The 19143-nt window shown below is 34.5% G+C and overlaps 1 protein-coding gene across 1 annotated transcript; it reads right to left on the reverse strand.

The window, feature by feature from the left end:
• Window positions 1-16956: 16956 nt before the first annotated feature.
• On the reverse strand, window positions 16957-17550 carry LOC145286392 (E3 ubiquitin-protein ligase UHRF1-like). Its single transcript, XM_080135319.1, has one exon. It carries the CDS (start codon window positions 17548-17550, stop codon window positions 16957-16959), a length of 594 nt encoding a protein of 197 aa, XP_079991445.1.
• Window positions 17551-19143: the final 1593 nt, after the last annotated feature.

A 19143-nucleotide genomic window follows, 5' to 3' on the forward strand; every position in this document is an offset into this window, starting at 1 on the left:
TAAACTCCAAACTTAAAAAATTACCAAGCACCCCTTCCCACCTTTTCCCCTTGTTCCCTTCCTCTTTTTTCCGCTCTTCTCGCACCCCTTCCCTGAGCTCATTTAATCTTTCACTCTTTCATCCCGTAATAACGCACATTTCTGTAAAAGTCTGAGGAAGCTACAGACGGCCAAAAGAACGGCTGGGTAGCTGAAACAATAATGTAACTTAACAGAAAGATACGGTAATAAAAAATAAAACGCATATTTACTCTACAACAGTATTGAGCAGTTTCTTCAGTTTTTATTAATTACCATTTCTATTATATATATATATATATATACATACATATATATACATATATATATATATATCATCACCATGCTTCCGTTCAGTCTTGAAAGAAAAAGTATATCCCTTAGGGGTAGTAGCACGTGTACTTGTGAGGCAAGGGATGCGCAATCTACAACCACAACTCTCCTGAATCGGCACTGTTTGAGTCCAGTGGCAAAGAGAAGACGAGAACGACTGGAAACAATGCCGAGATAAGCTGAGAGCACATACAATACCTGTAAGTCCCAAATGGTCAAAATTTAGTACTGACCAGGTTTAACGTTGCTTAAAGTCGGTGATCCAGCGAGAACCGGCGTGTCAACGTGATTATACCGTATTACATACACACACACACACACACACACACACACACACACACACACATATATATATATATATATATATATATATATATATATATATATATACTCGTGTTAGGACAATTACTCAAAATCGGAATCGAGAATCAGAAAAATCCGTATTTTTTTTTTAGTATCCAAATAAATAATGCTTATTTTCGGATGCGAAAAACTGTTCGCTTTTTTATTTGATTTCGTTTGAACAAAATCTTCCGCTTATTATAATAATAATAATAATAATAATAATAATAATAATAATAATAATTATTATTATAATTATTATTATTATTATTATTATTATTATTTATTACCTACCATCAACAACCAGTAAAACTCAGTGTAAAGATCACCATATGTGAGTGTATTTCATTCAATAAAATTAACATTTTCCGTCTATTTTTTTATCCTTTACAATTTCCGTCATTAATTAATTTTTATTAGTATCATCTTTATTAGTTGTTGTCATCTTTTTATTGGATTGTTTATTCATAACGTTTCGGCCAACTAATTCCTCTGGCCTTCGTCAGGTGGTAAAGGATAGCCAGAGGAATTAGTTGGCCGAAACGTTGTGAATAAACAATCCAATAAAAAAAGATGCAAAACAACAACTAATAAAGATGAGACTAATAGTCCGAAATAAAAATAAATTAATATATATAATGCTCATCTCAAAAATGAATTCCAATTAAGGAATAATATATATAAATTTCCGTCATATTGTTGAAAGTGCAAGTACTTTCAATGCTTCTGGATTTATCGGTTTGGAAATATATATATATATATATATATATATATATATATATATATATATATATATATATATATATATATATATATATATATACATTAATGGGTACATTTATTTAGTTGGTTAACAATATAAATAACTTTACAAACATTTAAAGATGTTACTACTGTTGGTAAAGTTTATTTTCTCATAGTATTTTTTGTTTTTGTTATTAATCCTTCTAGTATCCATGTTTTTGTTTATAATTGATCCGTGACAGTATAGATGTGTTGCCACTTACCATCTCCTTAAAGCAATGTCGTGGTGGCTAAACCTATGTGTTCACCTTTATTGTCGGAAGCATAGTCAACCAAAGAACATATGTTAGATCATTCAATCAACTCATTAGAGCGGAAGAAGGTGTTAATTATTATTAGTTTAGAAGTTTTAAATATATAAGTATGGTGAGCGAAAAGTACTACACAGTAAAAAAATCAGAATCAGAATCGGAAATCTGAACACATGGAACTTTTTGGGATATATACATAGACCTATTCAAAATGATGTCTACTTATATAAGAATATATTTATATATATATATATATATATATATATATATAAACTACTTCATTTACTCACATAAAATTAATATACGAAAGTATAGATTTATGCGTAAACTTTAAGTATTTACTTCAAAAGTGCTCAATACGTAGGTAGAGCTAGTTGGTAATTTATAAAATATATATGGCGATTAAGCTACACTGAATATTCGGCGTTTCATCCACTCTAGGATTCGTCAGGCTTATGCGCGAATTCTGTGTTTTTTTATCGTTTTTATATGGTCCTCTTCTGTTGAGGATTTTAATTAGCCAATCAGCTTTCTAGTATCCACCGCCGATCCTTCCTATCAGCCAATGGGCATGCATTTTATCGAACAAAGGATCTGTTTTAAAGCTAGTTTAGTAGTTTAAGACAGACATTTTCTTTATATATATATATATATATATAAATACATCTGTGTACATAAATATATGCACATATATATACATATATATACATACATATATGTGTGATCGTTTATGTATATTCATGTTTATTTAATTTATTTATTTGTTTATTTTCTATTGTTTTTGTTAGTTTTAAAACTATTTTGTATCGCTATCCTAGAGTAAATTTTATTTTGTGAACACAGTAATTTGCTATTTCTCTTCTACAGTTTAATAGATTTTGGGGTTCTTTAAATGTATGTATGACCACAAAAGTACATTTAACAATAAAAAAACACCGTATAAAAACAACACTAGCGATTAAATACTGGGAACTCAAAGAAAGCGACATTCGCCAATAGTCGAATGGAAAATAATAAGAAAAGCTACCACGTGTAGGCATTTAGACGACCCATGTAAATTATGCCTTCATGAAAAAATTGCTATCCTGTACTTTAAAGCACCCCAAAATCTATTAAACTGTAGAAGAGAAATAGCAAATAACTGTGTCCACAAAATAAAATTTTCTCTAGGATAGCGCCACTCTCAATAGACTTGGTATCTATTCGATATAAACAACTGCTTCAACAATAAAACAAACATTAAAAACAACTCCCCCAAAACCCTCACATCCAACGCCGGCATATACACTATCCCTTGTAATAACTGACACCAACATATAAAGGTGAACCACAACGAAATTTAGATATAAGACTTAGTGACATTAAAGCATGGATACTCTTTAAATGCACTTCTTTGCCATCATCACATTATCACTCGTTTAATTTTCATCATGCAAAAATTATAAAATTCCTCGTAGAAAAAATTAGTTCAAATACTAGCACCATAACGCAAAGAAAAGGTTTCTACAATTTAGCCCTTATTATAGGGGATATAATAATCAGAGAGGCAAATACGAATATATATTTTGGGTAATCAGTCTACATGTCCTTAACTGTCTCTTCCCGTATAATTTAAACAAAATAAATAACATAAAAAAATTAAATGTGTATGTACATATGCATTTGAATAATCGTTTTAATGTATATATATATATATATATATATATATATATATATATATATATATATATATATGGGGTTGTATTACTGTACACATAGATTCGAAAAAGTTGTCAAAAAACAAATATATAACAAATAAATGTTATCAAAGCCAAGATAAGTTACTTTTCTACCAAACTGGATATATTTTTCGTGCTTTTATTCAATGTAACATGTTTATTCAGCTCGAAAACCATACAGTGTTTACCGATGTATTGGAACATTCAAGATGGCGTCTGATTCTCTCTTTAACACCGAAAGTTTGGAAAAAGGTGTTATAAATAAAAACCCGGATAAAATACTGTTAAAAACTCGCTCAATATATGTTACCGTGACATAGGTTGACATATATTCGGCGGGATTTTAATAGTATTTTTTATAGTTTTTTTTTTATTTATAACACGTTTACCCAAACTTACGGTGTTAAAGAGGGTGTGAGACGCCATCTTGATTTTTCCAATACATCGGTAAACACTATGTTTTTCGAGCTGAATAAATATGTTACATTGAATAAAAACACAAAAAATATATCCAGTTTGGCAAAAAAGTAACTTATATTGCCTTTGATAGCATTTATTTGTTATATATTTGTTTTTTGACAACTTTTTCGAATCTATGCGTACAGTAATACAAACCCTACATATATATATATATATATATATATATATATATATATATATATATATATATATATATATATATATAAGCATAGAATAACCCAACCTTTCCGCACGAAAATTCATAGTTTCGGCCCAGAATGGGAAGGACTTTAGATTTTTTTTTCTTTTTCGCTCGCATGTGGTCTGTAATCTCTTTCTTCTACATTTTTCCTACGAAATGCTGATGATGTCCCCTGAAATAGGGACAAAACGTTGATTATTATTTTATTAATTCTCGGTTTTTCTTCCCAAATAACACATACACACACACACACACACACACACACACACACACACACACACACACATATATGTATGTATGTATATATATATATATGTATATATATATAGTCTTTGAAGTTTTTAACTATATATAGTACTATATACTATATATATATATATATATAGTACTATATATATGTGTATATATATATATATATATATATATATGCACATAATGTTGCGACCAGACCCGACGAAAGCATGGCCGAACTGCTAGTATACAATAGAAATATGTTTAAATTCACTTATTTCAGTCTTCAATAAGAGAGTTATCTGATCGAATTATAGCAAATTACAAATTTATCTTTAACGTCTCACCAATAAATTGTCATTTCGAAGTGTTAAAGTAAAAACGTTTGTTGTATGTTTAGAACCACAATTCATCATGTTGAAAACTACAAGCAACTCATCAGCCATTCACTCTTAGGTAAAATAATGAAATTTTAGTCTTAACTCCTATCTAGTTTATTTTGGATTTTAGTCATATTTTCGTATACCTGGATTTGTAGACTATCACCTATACATCTGTGTAGAAATAATGTTTGCGATTCGCTACAGTATTTATACTGTATTAGTAAAGCCTCGATCTTCTAACCGGAGCATTGTTTCAAATCGTTTAACATCCAATTTGATTTTTTTTATTGTTTTTACTTGACGTGCACTCACCATAACAATATATTTCTAAGCTGGTTATTATTTTATTTTCCAATTGCTACATCATATCTTATTTTATATAATATTTACTATTAATGAGATTCTATGCGCATTCCCCACTGCTTTCTACATGCACTCTATAACGACGGTCAATATGAGGCATTTTAACAAAGAAGCATTGGTGTTAGAACGCATTTACTTGTCAATATTTGCCAGTTCGGTGACTTATTTAGCGATCTGTGATACTATATCAATGTAGAAATATATAAAAAGATTGGACTTGCCACCCAATAAGTGTAAGATGAGAAAACTGAAATGCTGTAATACACGGATAAATAGAAACGCTCGTTATAATTTATTACATATGGAGTGCGTTTTAAAATATCACAGTTGTGCAGGTAATCTTCTATAATATAAATTTCACCTGTCTGTTTAAATGTATGTATGTATACTTGTATGAATGTATGTATGTCTAAAACTTTCGACAGAGCGATTGATTTTCACGACATCGGTATCGTTTTAAAGCAGGACCATTCGGACGACAAATATCGAAAAATTGTCTATATTTTTTAAGTAATCCCCGCTTTTCGATTGACTAGCCTTCATTTAAACCTTCGCTACTTCTGGTTTGGCGACAGATGCACCAGCAAACACGTCACGTTTAATTTTTCACGTCCTTTTCCTCCTTCGCGGTACGGGTTCGCGCCTGCCTGCCTCCATCCATCAATCCAGCGCGGCTGCAGCCGAGATTGAACTCACTACACGAATTTTTTAGTGTAAGTCAAATCTTGTCGGTAGCTGAATGCTTTATTTTTCTCGATGACTATCAAGGGTATTTTTTATCGTGACGCCATCACTAGACGGGGTGCCTACCACGGCTTAAGGGAGTCCCATCTACCCTCGAGGGAAGGATAGACTGCGCTAGTTTCTCAACCTGGTATTTTACCTCGCGGTACATACAGCGCTTCGCCTTTCGAAATGGTAAACCATCTGGTACTGACCAGGCTCAACTTTGCTTAACTCCGGTGATCTAGAGAGAACCGGTGTGTCAACGGTGTGTCAACATGACTGCTTGCCTACTACCACATATTTTTTTTTGCTCAACACACACCTCCAAATACTCGGGCAACGCCGGCCACCCATGCTAGTAAAACATAAACCGAATAGAAACATGTGACGATAAATAAAAGCAATGGTTGGTGTAATTAATTATTATGCTTCTCTTAAACATCTGTATGAATATTATCTTCAGCAAGATAATAAAGGATTATAGTCCAAATGGCAACCAGATGTTGAGATGTTGGTCCAAAATTGAACCTGGTCAATGCCAGATGGATGATCATTTCGGAAAGCGAGGCATTGTGTGTACCGCGAGGTACAACACCAGAATAAGCTGTGTAAGTAGATATTACGTTAAGAATACGACCGTCATTGTTTTGATAATTTCAAGATTTAGAGGAAACTAAATAACAAATAACGTAAAATTAAGGAAAATTATTTATAAAATGTGCTATGTCACAACTTTGTATATTTCTACTTATCCAAAGACGACAAACATACAACTGTAACATATATAAATACTGTGAGTTGGGGGGTGAGATTTATAATGACATCACGAGGAGATAGTTGTGCAACAAACTATTTGTTTACCTTACATTGAAAATCCTGTACGGTAAAGAAAGCGGGAGCTATGAACGTTCACAGGAAACATGAGTTGGAACAATTACATTGAAGGCATTGCCAGGGCCGCTGCAAGAAAGGTGGGCTCTCTCTAACACCCGAAAGTATCCTGTACTTCTATAAAGCAACCATTCGCCCATGTATGGAGTATTGCTGTCACATCTGGGCTGGTGCATCTGCTACTAGTCTGTCGCTCCTTGACATGGTTCAAAAGAGAGTCGCAAACCTGATAGGCCCTGAACTGGCATCTAAGCTTCAGCCTCTGTCCCATCGACGAAATGTTGCATCCCTCTGCCCTTTCTACAAGTATTTTAGTGGTGAGTGCTCTGACGAACTGCAATCACTTGTGCCCCCACGGCGTGAGCACCCTCGTCAAACCCGACAGGCTGCTAAATCCCACCCCCACACTGTAGAGATCCCTAGATGTAGAAGATATTTTTACTCCAATAGTTTCTTTCCCAGAACCGCTAGACTCTGGAATTCTATTCCAGGTCCCTGCTTCCCAAACAGTACTGACGTGCAGAAGTTCAAGTGTAACATGAACCGACATCTTGCTGCCCAAATCTCTACATAGTAGCCCAGTAGTTGTTGCCCCTGATAGTAGCGCCCTACACCAAAGTGGCAATTTGCCTTGTTTGCGGTGAAAATGTAATAAAAAAAAATAGATGTAAACAAAAATCGTCCCAGAAATAAAAAAAGAAGGAAACTATAACAGAAAAAGTCATCCGACATTTAATTACTGCTACAGTAAAGGGGGTGAGCGTTGACATATCTATCGAGCTATTTCCGCTGTGCCATCTTAAGCGCAACAAGTTCTTTTTCCAATATCAGATTACTCATTAATCAATATTTTCCCGATAAACGATCGCATGTTTTAAATGTGTGTGCAAGTCAAAAACATACGTACGAACATAAAACTTTTTATGTTATTATCTACATGTATATAAAGTTGAGTTTTTCTCGCTCTGACATTGATATTAAAAATCTACCTTTTCTTTTTAAAAGTAATTAACATGTTTTTTTTTTTTTTAATATACTAAGTCAGGTATATGAGAGCGACTAAATGAAAGTTAACCAATTTACATATTTCTTTTTAAAACGAACGTTCATTTATTAACTATTCGTTTCTATATTATTTCATTGTTGGTTTTATTTAACTATAATGCTGAATTCTATGTATTTATAGTTTCTACATTCTGCATAATTGCATATATTTTAAAATACAGAGTTTTAGTACATCTATCTATCTATCTATCTATCTATCTATCTATCTATCTATCGATATATCGATCTATCTATCCCGCTCTGTATATATAGTAAAACGATACGGTGGCCTTAGTATACGATTTTTCGACGTGAAATACGATGTTTTCCGGCAACTGGGTACGGTATTTCTCCACATCCCGGTGTTATTTATGTTATTTGATTACATAAATGTGTATTATATACTTTGTTTATTATGCCGTATTCCGAGGTTCTACTATATATATATATATATATATATATATATATATATATATATATATATATATATATATACATGTCTTTTAACATGTTTTAGTAATCATTTGTTTATGTATATATATATATGTGTGTGTGTGTGTGGGTGTGTGTGTGTGTGTGTGTGTCTGTGTGTGACCTTGCTTGTGTGTGTGCGAAAAATCTCTTCCAAACTCCTCTCAGAATATTTGAACTACGCACCTGAAATTTTATATATAGTGTATTTGAAATGTTGGCTTACTTTCAATTTATAGTTTTAGCCAGTAAAAATTGCTGTTCAGGGGTCAAAACGAACAAAAAATAAACATTTGACCTTGGCAGGAATAAATCGAATAACTTCCGATCATTCGTACATACACGTCTTTGGTTTAAAGTGGCTTAATTCTTTGCTATTTATCCACCTGGCGATACGTCAGGAACTATCGACGATAGCGGAAACTTTAAATAACGACTAAGACTGAAGCGTGACTTTGTTTTCGATTCCAGACGATATCACCAGAGTCATTCTTTCCTAATTCTGAAATCATTACACTATACATTGGATCGAATATAATAATCAATAACGGATTTGCTGTATAATGGCATCACGAGGAGATAGTTGTGTAACAAAATATTTGTTTACTTACATTTAAAATCCTGTATTATAGTACGGTCGAGAAGCAGAAGTTACGGATGGATGTGAAAAAAAAATCGTTCCAAAAATAATAATATAAAAAAGAAAACTACAACGGAAAAAGCCATGCGACATTTAATTACTTCTACAGTAAAGAGGTTGAGTGTTGACATATCGATTTTAAAAAATTGCATGAACAAAAATATCATATTTCAGTGTATTTTACGACAGAGCAATGCAGGAAAGCTTGCTAGTATGCAATAACAACAATAATAATAATAATAATAATAATAATAATAATAATAATAATAATAATAATAATAATAATAGTAATAATAATAATAATAAAATAATAATAATATTACTAATAAATAATAGCAATAATAATAATTAATAATAATCATAATCATATTAATAATAAATAAAACAATAATGGTAATAATAAATAATAATAATAAATAATAATTAATAATAATAATAATAATAATAATAAATAATAATACTATTAATAAATAATAACAATAATTATAAGTAATAATAATCAAAATCATATTAATGATAAATAAAAATAATGATGGCAATGAATAATAATAACAATAATAATAATAATAATAATAATAATAATAATAATAGAAAAAGGAGGTTTTAGAAAAAGAAAAGTCACATATCCTTTATAAATGGCAAATCTTTTCTGTGATAAATAAAGACGTGATATTCTGTCTTGACGAAAGCAAACAGTCATAATCCCCTGCGGTTTATCCCCATAGTCAATGTCAGAAAGGTAAAGTGATCGGTTATTTGTGTGGCTTCATTTAAATCAGGTGTGTCAAGCGTAATCTTTCCACGTGAACTAATGATATCTATTTCTGTTCTACTAGTGATGAGATTATCTGATTTGTATACATGAATGATCGTTGTACTGATTTCACCTTGAAGTCATCAGTTGCTGTTTTTTTTTTCCAATTCCGTCTATTTTGGGTCAAACAGTTTGTGTTTGCGCGCGTGCGCGCGCGTGTGTGTGTGTGTGTATGTGTTACCAGATAAATAATCCGGTCTGGAGTTCTAATAGGCGGATGTTGAAGCTCTGCAACATCCTTCCGGCAACTCCTGCAACCGCGCTGGCACTGACTGTATGGTATATATATATATATATATATATATATATATATATATATATATATATATATTTAAAAAAGGGGGTAGTCACAGACAATGTGTATTTTTTTTACATTATTTTATTGTGCCGTGTCTTGGTTTTTCATTGAGAATTATGATTAGATCATTTATTTCTGACGAGGACGCTTCACAGCACGTCTGAAACGCGTAAAAACTATTTCGATGATTTAAAAACATTATCACAATGATTGGTGACTACCCCTTATTTAAATATACATATTTCTTTCGTTGGAATTTCTTAACCCATCATATATATATATATATATATATATATATATATATATATATAAATTTTTCGGGTGCTACAGAATTTAATAATGGTTAAATACAGACCAATCAACATAATGATTTTAAAAAGATAAAAAATGAAAATAAAGGTTAGCTAACCAGGTTTCGTTCCTCGTTCAAAAGAGCTACATCGAGGAAAAAAACGATTTAAAAAAAAAGTTGTAAATATAGCGAGGGGAGGGAAAAAACAAAAAAAAAACATATTCAACTTCGAGGCTTTCATTTGGTCTCCGGTCAGAGTTCATTCTGAGTGGTCAGAGTTCTCACTCACTTATAGGTCTCGAGAGCCTGGGGTCGTCTCCCCTTTATCTCTGCTCCTAAGCGTTCTCATGACATCCACATCCAGCTGGATGGGCTCTTTCTATCCGTCGGAGATTTCCATTTTCTGCGGTGCAACCAAGGTTGTCTTACGTTGCCTTACCGTCTCCTTTGCAAGGCAGGTTCTACATGAAACTCCAATTTTGCCACCTTGAGGGCATTAGCCTACACCCTCTTTATCTTCCCAGCGATCTGGTCCTAGATCACGAAGGAGAGCGGACCTGTCTGCTCCATTATCCGTTAGTAAGTTGTCCAGCGCCCCCTCTTGGACCTCTTTATAATTAAGGGTGTCCCCACCTTGAACTCTACTTTTTTCTACCTATGCATGTATGTATGTCTTTTGTGCCCGTTTGATGCGCCCCCTGGCTTGAACAAACGACTTCTGTTGTTGCTCCTGCAACAAATTGTGATAATCTTTCTCTAAATACTTCCTACGCGGCTTAAGAAGATTGTTGATCGGGAGAAACACGTCCCTCCCAAACACTCGCTCAAAAGGCGAAAATTCTGAGGTTTCATTCATCATGAACCACACTGTTGCCAGGGCCTTTGAGAGAAACCAGTTCAACTCAGCCGGATTTTCCATAACCAGCTTACCAAAGATATCCGCCAACATCCTATGAAATCGCTTGACCTAGAAGTTACTCTGGGGGGGGGGGTGATAGGGAGGAGGGGTCAACACATGCTACACTCCCAATCCCTTTATGACTTCCTTCATGACCTTAGTGATGTTTAGGCTACATGTTCGATGACTAATTTCTCCAGGGCTCCGAAAAAAAAAAATCCCCATGATAACGCTGACCATCGACTGAGGCGTCTTGTCTGGTACTGCATATGCCTCCGACCAGTTTGTGAGACAATCTATCAATATATGTACTGGTTGCCGCGCTCTGTTATTGGATAGGGTCCATAGGTTTCGAGCCCCAGTTTCTGGAAGGGATACTGATGAACATCGGTTTTAGGTGTGCGGCGGACATAGTGCCCACCGGTTTATCTATCCTACCACCTCTTTGGTCAGTCCCAGCCAATAGTAGTTCCTAAATATCAATTCAGGTTATCTCAATTCCCAAGTGCCATGCCTTCTAACAGGGTTGTTCCAGGTTTTTACCTCGTAATTTGACTGGCACCACCATTTTTAATCCGGTTTCATTGTCTTGGCCAGCAATACAGTACAGCTGATTTGGTGGAAGGGTTTATACAGGGATGTTTGCTGTCGTCCGGGAACACCATATTAAAAAAGAGTCACGTTTGCCTGTTTTCTATAGTGAATTTTAAGTTTTCGCTTCCTTTTTTGGAAAGCTCAACCGCCTACTGTGATTGTCATGTCACAAAATGAATTATAATTAAAAGATAGAGATCCGTCAATGATGTGTGTGTATGTATATTGTGTATTTAGGCAGCATATTTTCATTTAGTCGAAACAGCACTGTGTGTTCTTACTTAATTCCATTTGTCGTAATTTCTCCGGTTATCGTATGGTCGTCTTAATATCTAGGGTTAATTTAGGTAACAATGTTTCAAAGTCATTTTTGCCCATCTATTTTTTTTTTGTTTTTTGTATTTCACACGAGACGCTTGACGATTTTAAGTAATTTAAATGTAATTAAAACTGGAGCATATAAAAGTATCCAGATTAAACACGAAACGGTAATCAAAAACGGCCTGAAGACGATTGAGGAAATTAATTTAAAGTATTTGCAAAAGACAAAAAAAAAAAACGCAAGAAAAAAATTAGATGAACAAAAACGACTATGGAATTTTCTTACATAAATTCAACAGAGTCCGCTCTTCTCAACTGGTAAGTCTCTTATTTTCCTGTGCCCTATTGATGGCTTCGCGGGTCTAGCATAATTGCAGCTTTGTTTGCATTAGTCTCACTCCATTTGATAACACCAACCTAAAAAGCGCTGTCATCCACACACAGTTCTAATTGGATATCTTCGGATTCGAAACTGCTCAGGAATCCGACACCAAATGTCTCCGCAGGTATTCTCCTTGCCTTCCGAGTAGTCGATCCGACACCGATAACCGGATACGTTGAGAGTCCATTGTTGGATCTTCTTATTCGCCCAGTCCGCCTTGAACAAGTATCTCAGGAGTCTTCACCACAAACTTGGTCCCGCTTAGATAGTATCACAGCTTATGTACGGCATATACAATCGCAAAAGCCTCCTTTTTAATTACGGGATATCTTTGCTGGGTCTCGGATAATTTATGTGACAGAAATTATATAAGGATTACTTCTTGTATGCCATGACACGGTTTGGTTTACACCACCCTTATGCACGTGTCACTCGCATCCGTATATAAGAGCAGTGGCGTACTCAGATCCGGATCCGCCAGTAACGGTATAGTGATTTACGAGTCCTTCAGAGCTTCAACCGAGATATTACATCGACCATACGAAAAATGGAGAAATTACAAAAAAAAAAACAAGAAAAAAAACAGTTAAGCAGGAAAACTCCATGCTGTTTTACTGTATATACTCCTATCAATTTGAGGTTACTTGTGTATAGATGGTATTTATTTGCTCCCCCACCGAGCAAGGTTACTTGTGTATAGATATTCATCTTAAAAAGACTTTTATCTATGTATGTGGAAATGAATTCATCTGCGAATGATCTAGCTAATTTGAATATGATTTTAAGCATTCGTTTTAATTAATTCCCTATTAGTATCCTTTCGATTTTCTTAGAGGATGATCATTTTTAGTAAGCTATTACGTGTAATTATACTTCCGCAGATATTATACATGATTTATTCCTGCGTAATCTTTTCGTAAGAAGATAATAGTAAACACAAACCTCTTTCTATATATAGCTATGTATTCCTATATATATATATATATATATATATATATATATATATATATATATATATGTGTTTGTGTGTGTGTGTGTGTTTACAAATTTGTTCCACCAAAGTCATCTGTCAGTTTTTGATCTACAGGCATGAAACTTTATATAAAGGTTATTCGAATCCATGCTAAACTTATTATTTGGGTTTTAGCCATGGAAAGTCGGTACAAAAATGTGAAAATTAAAAAAAAGAATTTGAAAGGTAAAGGTTGAACAACGGAATTACGAATACGCATACTTATATTAATAGCTATTGGTTCATGTTTTAATTTGTGCAGCAAACATGTCTCAGGGGTCAGCCATGAATGACAAGGGAGAAAGTAAATCTTTAGCCAAACGCTTTGGTTTCGATACTCGCTTGTGGCGCACGAGTTATTTGTTTGTTTGTTTTTTTTTTTAGTTTTTAAAGCATAACTATATATTGAGTCCAATATAATCTATAATATAAATCTCGCATGTCTGTTAAAATGCATGTATGTATGTATGTATGTATGTATGTATGTATTTCCCGAAAAAATCTTCGAAAGATGCGACGGATTTTTAAGAGATTGATATCGTGTTAAAGCTCAACTATTAGGACGACAAATATAGAAAAACCGGTTAAAAGATTAATTTCTTCACTCTTTACTAGACACTTTTCTACAAGGAGGGGTTGCTTTTTGCCGATATTTTCGAAAGTCGTCCTCTCTTTTCGATTAACTAGGCTTAGTTTAAACCGTGACTTCTGATTTGGCGATAGACGCAACGGCAAAAACGTCAGTTGTTTTTTTACATTCTGTTTCTCTTTCGTGATACGGCTTCGAGCCTTCCTGCCTACTACCATATTTTTCTCAACTCACACCTCCAAACACTCGGCAACACCGGGCACTCAGGATAGTCTATAATATAAATCTCACCCGTCTGTTTAAATGTATATATATATATATATGTATATATATGTAATGTATGCATATATATATATATGTATATATATATAGCATGTAATATATGTAATGTATGTATATATATATATATATATATATATATATATATATATATATATATATATACATATACGTAGTGGTCATAGTTCTCACTTACTTATAAGTCTCGAGAGCCTGGTGTCGTCTTTATCTCTGCTCCTAAGCGTTCTCATGACATCCACATCCAGTTGGATTGAATCTTTCTATCAGTCGGAGATTTCCATTTCCTGCGGTGCAACCAAGGTTGTCTTACGTTGCCTTTCCGTCTCGTTTGCGGGGCAGGTTCTACATGAAACTCCAATTTTGCCACCTTGAGGGCATTAGCGTACACCCTCTTTATGTTTTTCTGTATGTCTGCCAAAAATTTTCGACAGAATCACCGGATTTCCAGGAGATCGGTGAATCTCGACCCTTTCGGACGACAAATATCGAAAAACTAACAAAAACATAAATTTCTTTACCCTCAACCGGGAATTTTTCTACAGGAAGGGGTCGCTGTTTTTCACCGATATATTTTTAAGTAATCCTCTTTTATCGATTGACTAGCCTTAATTTATACATAAGCCACTTTCTGTGTGGCGATGGGCGCAACAGAATTGACGTGACGTTTTTTTCACGTTCTTTTTCTCATTCGCGGTACGAGTTCGAGCCGCGTTAATACAACCATTTTTTTTTTGCTCAACACACATCATGTATGTCTGTATGTCTGTATGTATGTATGTATGTATGTATGTATGCCTAAAACTTTTGATAGACGCGTGGAAACATGACCAAACCTGTATCTATTTTAAACTCGAATTTTCGGACGATATACAGGGTAACCCCCCCCCCCAAAAAAAAGCAAAATGGAGGCCATCTAGATCATATGCCGCAGAACGGAGAAAAAAGAGGACAAAGACTCTAGTGTTTTGATGTGATATTTTTGAATTTAATAAACTATGACCAAAGTTAAATTCCATTCGAACAAAAGACTAAGAAACGGGGCCTAATTAGTGTTGGGGACCGTTTTTTTAGGTCACACTGGATATAAAAAAAAAATTGGCCAAAAGAGGTCATTCCTTAACGCGGAACTTAGTTTTGACATCCGTCACTTCCGGTTTTGCGATGGACGCAACAGCATAGACGTCATTTTTTGTAATTTGTTTTCCTCCTTCGAGGTGCAGGTTTGAGCCTGCCTGCCTAGTACCATTTATTTATTCATTTACTTTATTTTTCATCAACACACGCCTCTAACCAACCGAGCAACGTCGGGCACCCATGCTAGTATTATAATCAATACGAAATCTGAATTAATCAAACTATAATATTAGAGCGTACTTTATGACCGGGCAATACCAGGCGGCTGGCTAGTATATATATATATATATATATATATATATATATATATATATATATATATATATATATATATATATATATAAGAAGAAATAGTTAATAAAACATGTTAAAAAACAATTTGAAAAAGAGTTAAAAACATATTTCATTTGAAAAGGAAACACTAAATAAGTGGATTGTCCTTAATCCGCGGAGTTTCGAAGAAATGCTTTCCTTCTCATCAGAGGGTAAGAATTAGCAAAATGCGGGATCGGATTTTGCTTGCAAAAGTATTCGATGAAACTGCAAGTCAAAGATCTTACTTGATAACAAAAAGTGAAGCAGAGGGAATAGGGTGAAGAAAAAAGTGATTTCACGGGAATGGAAGGTAAGGTAAATATGTCCTTTTCAAATTAAATATGGTTTTAACTCTTTTTCAAAGTGTTTTAAACATGTTATATTAACTATTTGCTCTTATTATAAGCTCTTTCTCCTATTTGTTTTTATCGAGCTTTTACATTTGGTTGAGGTTACTTTATGAATACTAATTCTTTAATATTTATAATATACTTTAGTTTTACCATCTTGGATTATTTTGGTAAATTTAACTGTAATCTTTATTTTATATATATATCTATATATATATATATATATATATATATATATATATATATATATATATATTGTCAGATTTTAACCGACTAAAACGGGGGAGGGGGACGTTTCTGTAACTCAACGGGTTAAACCAGAACTCGACGTAGAAGGAAAAACAATGAAACCCTTACCTTACGTGGTGAACCTTTCACGCCTTTTCTTGATCAAGAATAGTTGCAACGAATAGCCTCGTTGCTTACAACGACAGATCGTCTTTGTAACAGTAACTATGAAACGGGTTGCTGGACTAAAACAAAAAGACCAACCAACAATATCACCGATAGGAGGTGTTTTTATACCCACTAGTCGATTCTATGCAAATGTTAAGTCCGATCCACGTGAGTGGACAAAACACAAACACTATTATAAAAGGAGTCGATCAAGCACTTTCAAACGTTTTGCTTGAACGACTGCCACACAAAAATCCATTGCTTCACCCCTCCACATCGAGTCTCGATAAATAAAAACAATCACACATTCCCGTATAAAAAAAGACACACGAAAAAAAGAAAAAAGTCTTTTACAGGAGAGGAGATGGAGAAAAAAGAAAGAAATTCATTTTCTATTCTCAGTTTTTAAGGTCTTGCCTGAGACCTGCACCAGAAATTTCTGGTGCCTTTTAGAATCTAACAAACTGGGTCTACCCCGACACCTTGGCTTGCACGTTGGACAATACCATTTTTCTTCTGGGGGCGCATCTACTAGGCCCACACAACCATAATGGAGCCAGTCATTACAATGGTCACAAGCCACCATCGGCCTGAAATCTTCCGGTTTATTACATGCAGGGCAAATCCAGATTCTAACACTCTCATCAGGTCGGGAATATATAGTCTGGTCTTGCACATGCTCTGGTTCATGAAAAATTTCCTCCACCTTTTCCGAAAGAGAATTAATCCCCAGAGGAAATAAATGATTGATGGAATCGATCAATATAGCTCCATTTCCTTTTCTTACTCTTGCTGAACGAACCAACTCATCCTTTCCTTCAATCAACTCCAGGACTTTGCCTATAGACCAAAATGGTCTAGTTTTAAGAGGGTCCTTAATTAACACTATATTGCCCGCTTTGATAGCATTATTAAAGGAAGGGCCAGATAACTCCAGAAATCTTTCTCTAAGGCTCAACAGGTAATCTTCGTGCCACATCGTTCTAAATTTTTCTAAATTTTCTTCGCGAAGATGGAGAGTCCTTTTTAAATCGATCCGGCTAACTGGCTCCGTTAGTCCCAGTTCTTCATTGTCCAACCTTATTATTTAATCTTGACCCACATTTGGATTCATGAGAGAGTTCGGAGTTAGGCAATCCATCTCATTAGAGCTTCTATTAGTCAGAGGACGACTATTAATGGCATGCTGGATATCAGATAACATGGTTAATAGACCAAAATAGTCAACTTTTCCTCTTCCTCTAGTGTTGCATAGATAGGATTTAACTGTCTTGATCATCCATACCAAGCTGAATAAAGTGGAATGGTACAATATTTAAGTTGGTAAGAACCAAACTTCTCCCTGAATTCATCAGTGATCAACCTCTTATCAATTATTTTGGCTGCAGAAATGAAAGTCCTTGCATTGTCCGAGTAGAGGTGAGAGGCGATTCCATTCACATTTGTGAAAAGAACAAAGGGCTGTAAGAATGAAGATACACTCATATCTGGGACTAGTTCCATGTGAACAACTCTGATAGATGGTAAAGATGAGGATATACATTTCATAGTCCTTCACGTCCCCCTTAACCCAGATGTGACTAGTGTAATCCACACCGGTATGGAGATATGGTCTTACTAAATTTACTCTAGAGCTAGGAAGGTCTGTTGCATTCGGTGGCAGGAAGGCAGTGGCATTGTATCTTTTGCACTTGGCACAAGTACTCACAAGTTTTTTTACAGCCTGTCTGGCCTGTGGTATCCAATACTCCTGTAACCTTATTTCATTTAAGGTTGTTGCCAAACCCAAATGGTGGCTTCTCTGATGAGTGTCCATTATAATCAAACCTGTTAAATGGTGTTTTTTACCCCAAAGAATTGGATTTTGCACCTCATAGGTATGCCATTCTGATCCACCTAACCTTCTCCTTGAACGAATGATATTGTAGGGATCCAGGTATAGGTTTAAGTTTTTCACTCGTTTTGGTGGACTTTTACCTTCAGGATCCAACAAAAAATCTAACTCTGAGGCAAAAGATTCGCTTTGCATTAATTTTATCAAACATTTTTTTTGTCAGAAGGTGATTGTCCTCACTTCTCTTCAACGTTTTGTTGATAAACATGAAAACCAAAGTCATTACATAAACTAATCTAGTAATTGTCTGTATTTTTGAGATGAGGTGGTTTTATTGATTGAAATTGTCGGACTGACTTCCTCATCTTGGTTGTTATTGTCACAACGTTTCGGCCGTTCTGCCCTCCGGCCTTCGTCAGGTGTTTTGTATCGAACTGGGGAACCGTTCGTTAGGAGTCTCGAACCCAACCCTTTATTATTATTACGGGGGTACCGTGTTCGGACTCCAGCTAGGCTTTGGGACATAGTTGCTGATTCTCTGTTTTGAATGCTACTTTTTCACTGCCTTCGTTCAGGATTGAACTCAGCTCTTTTGGGTAACTGTAAACTTTGATACAACGTCTAGGACTACTCGGTCATATGTCACTAGGACAATTCTTAGTTGGTTTTTGTTAATTTTTGTATCGAACAAAAACCAACTGATGGTAGAGTATCTGTAACAATGCAAGTTGTCACCTT

This window comes from Euprymna scolopes, chromosome 10 (genome assembly GCF_053919585.1).
Source record: "Euprymna scolopes isolate OS-2025 chromosome 10, ASM5391958v1, whole genome shotgun sequence".
In the NCBI taxonomy this organism is placed as follows: domain Eukaryota; kingdom Metazoa; phylum Mollusca; class Cephalopoda; order Sepiida; family Sepiolidae; genus Euprymna; species Euprymna scolopes.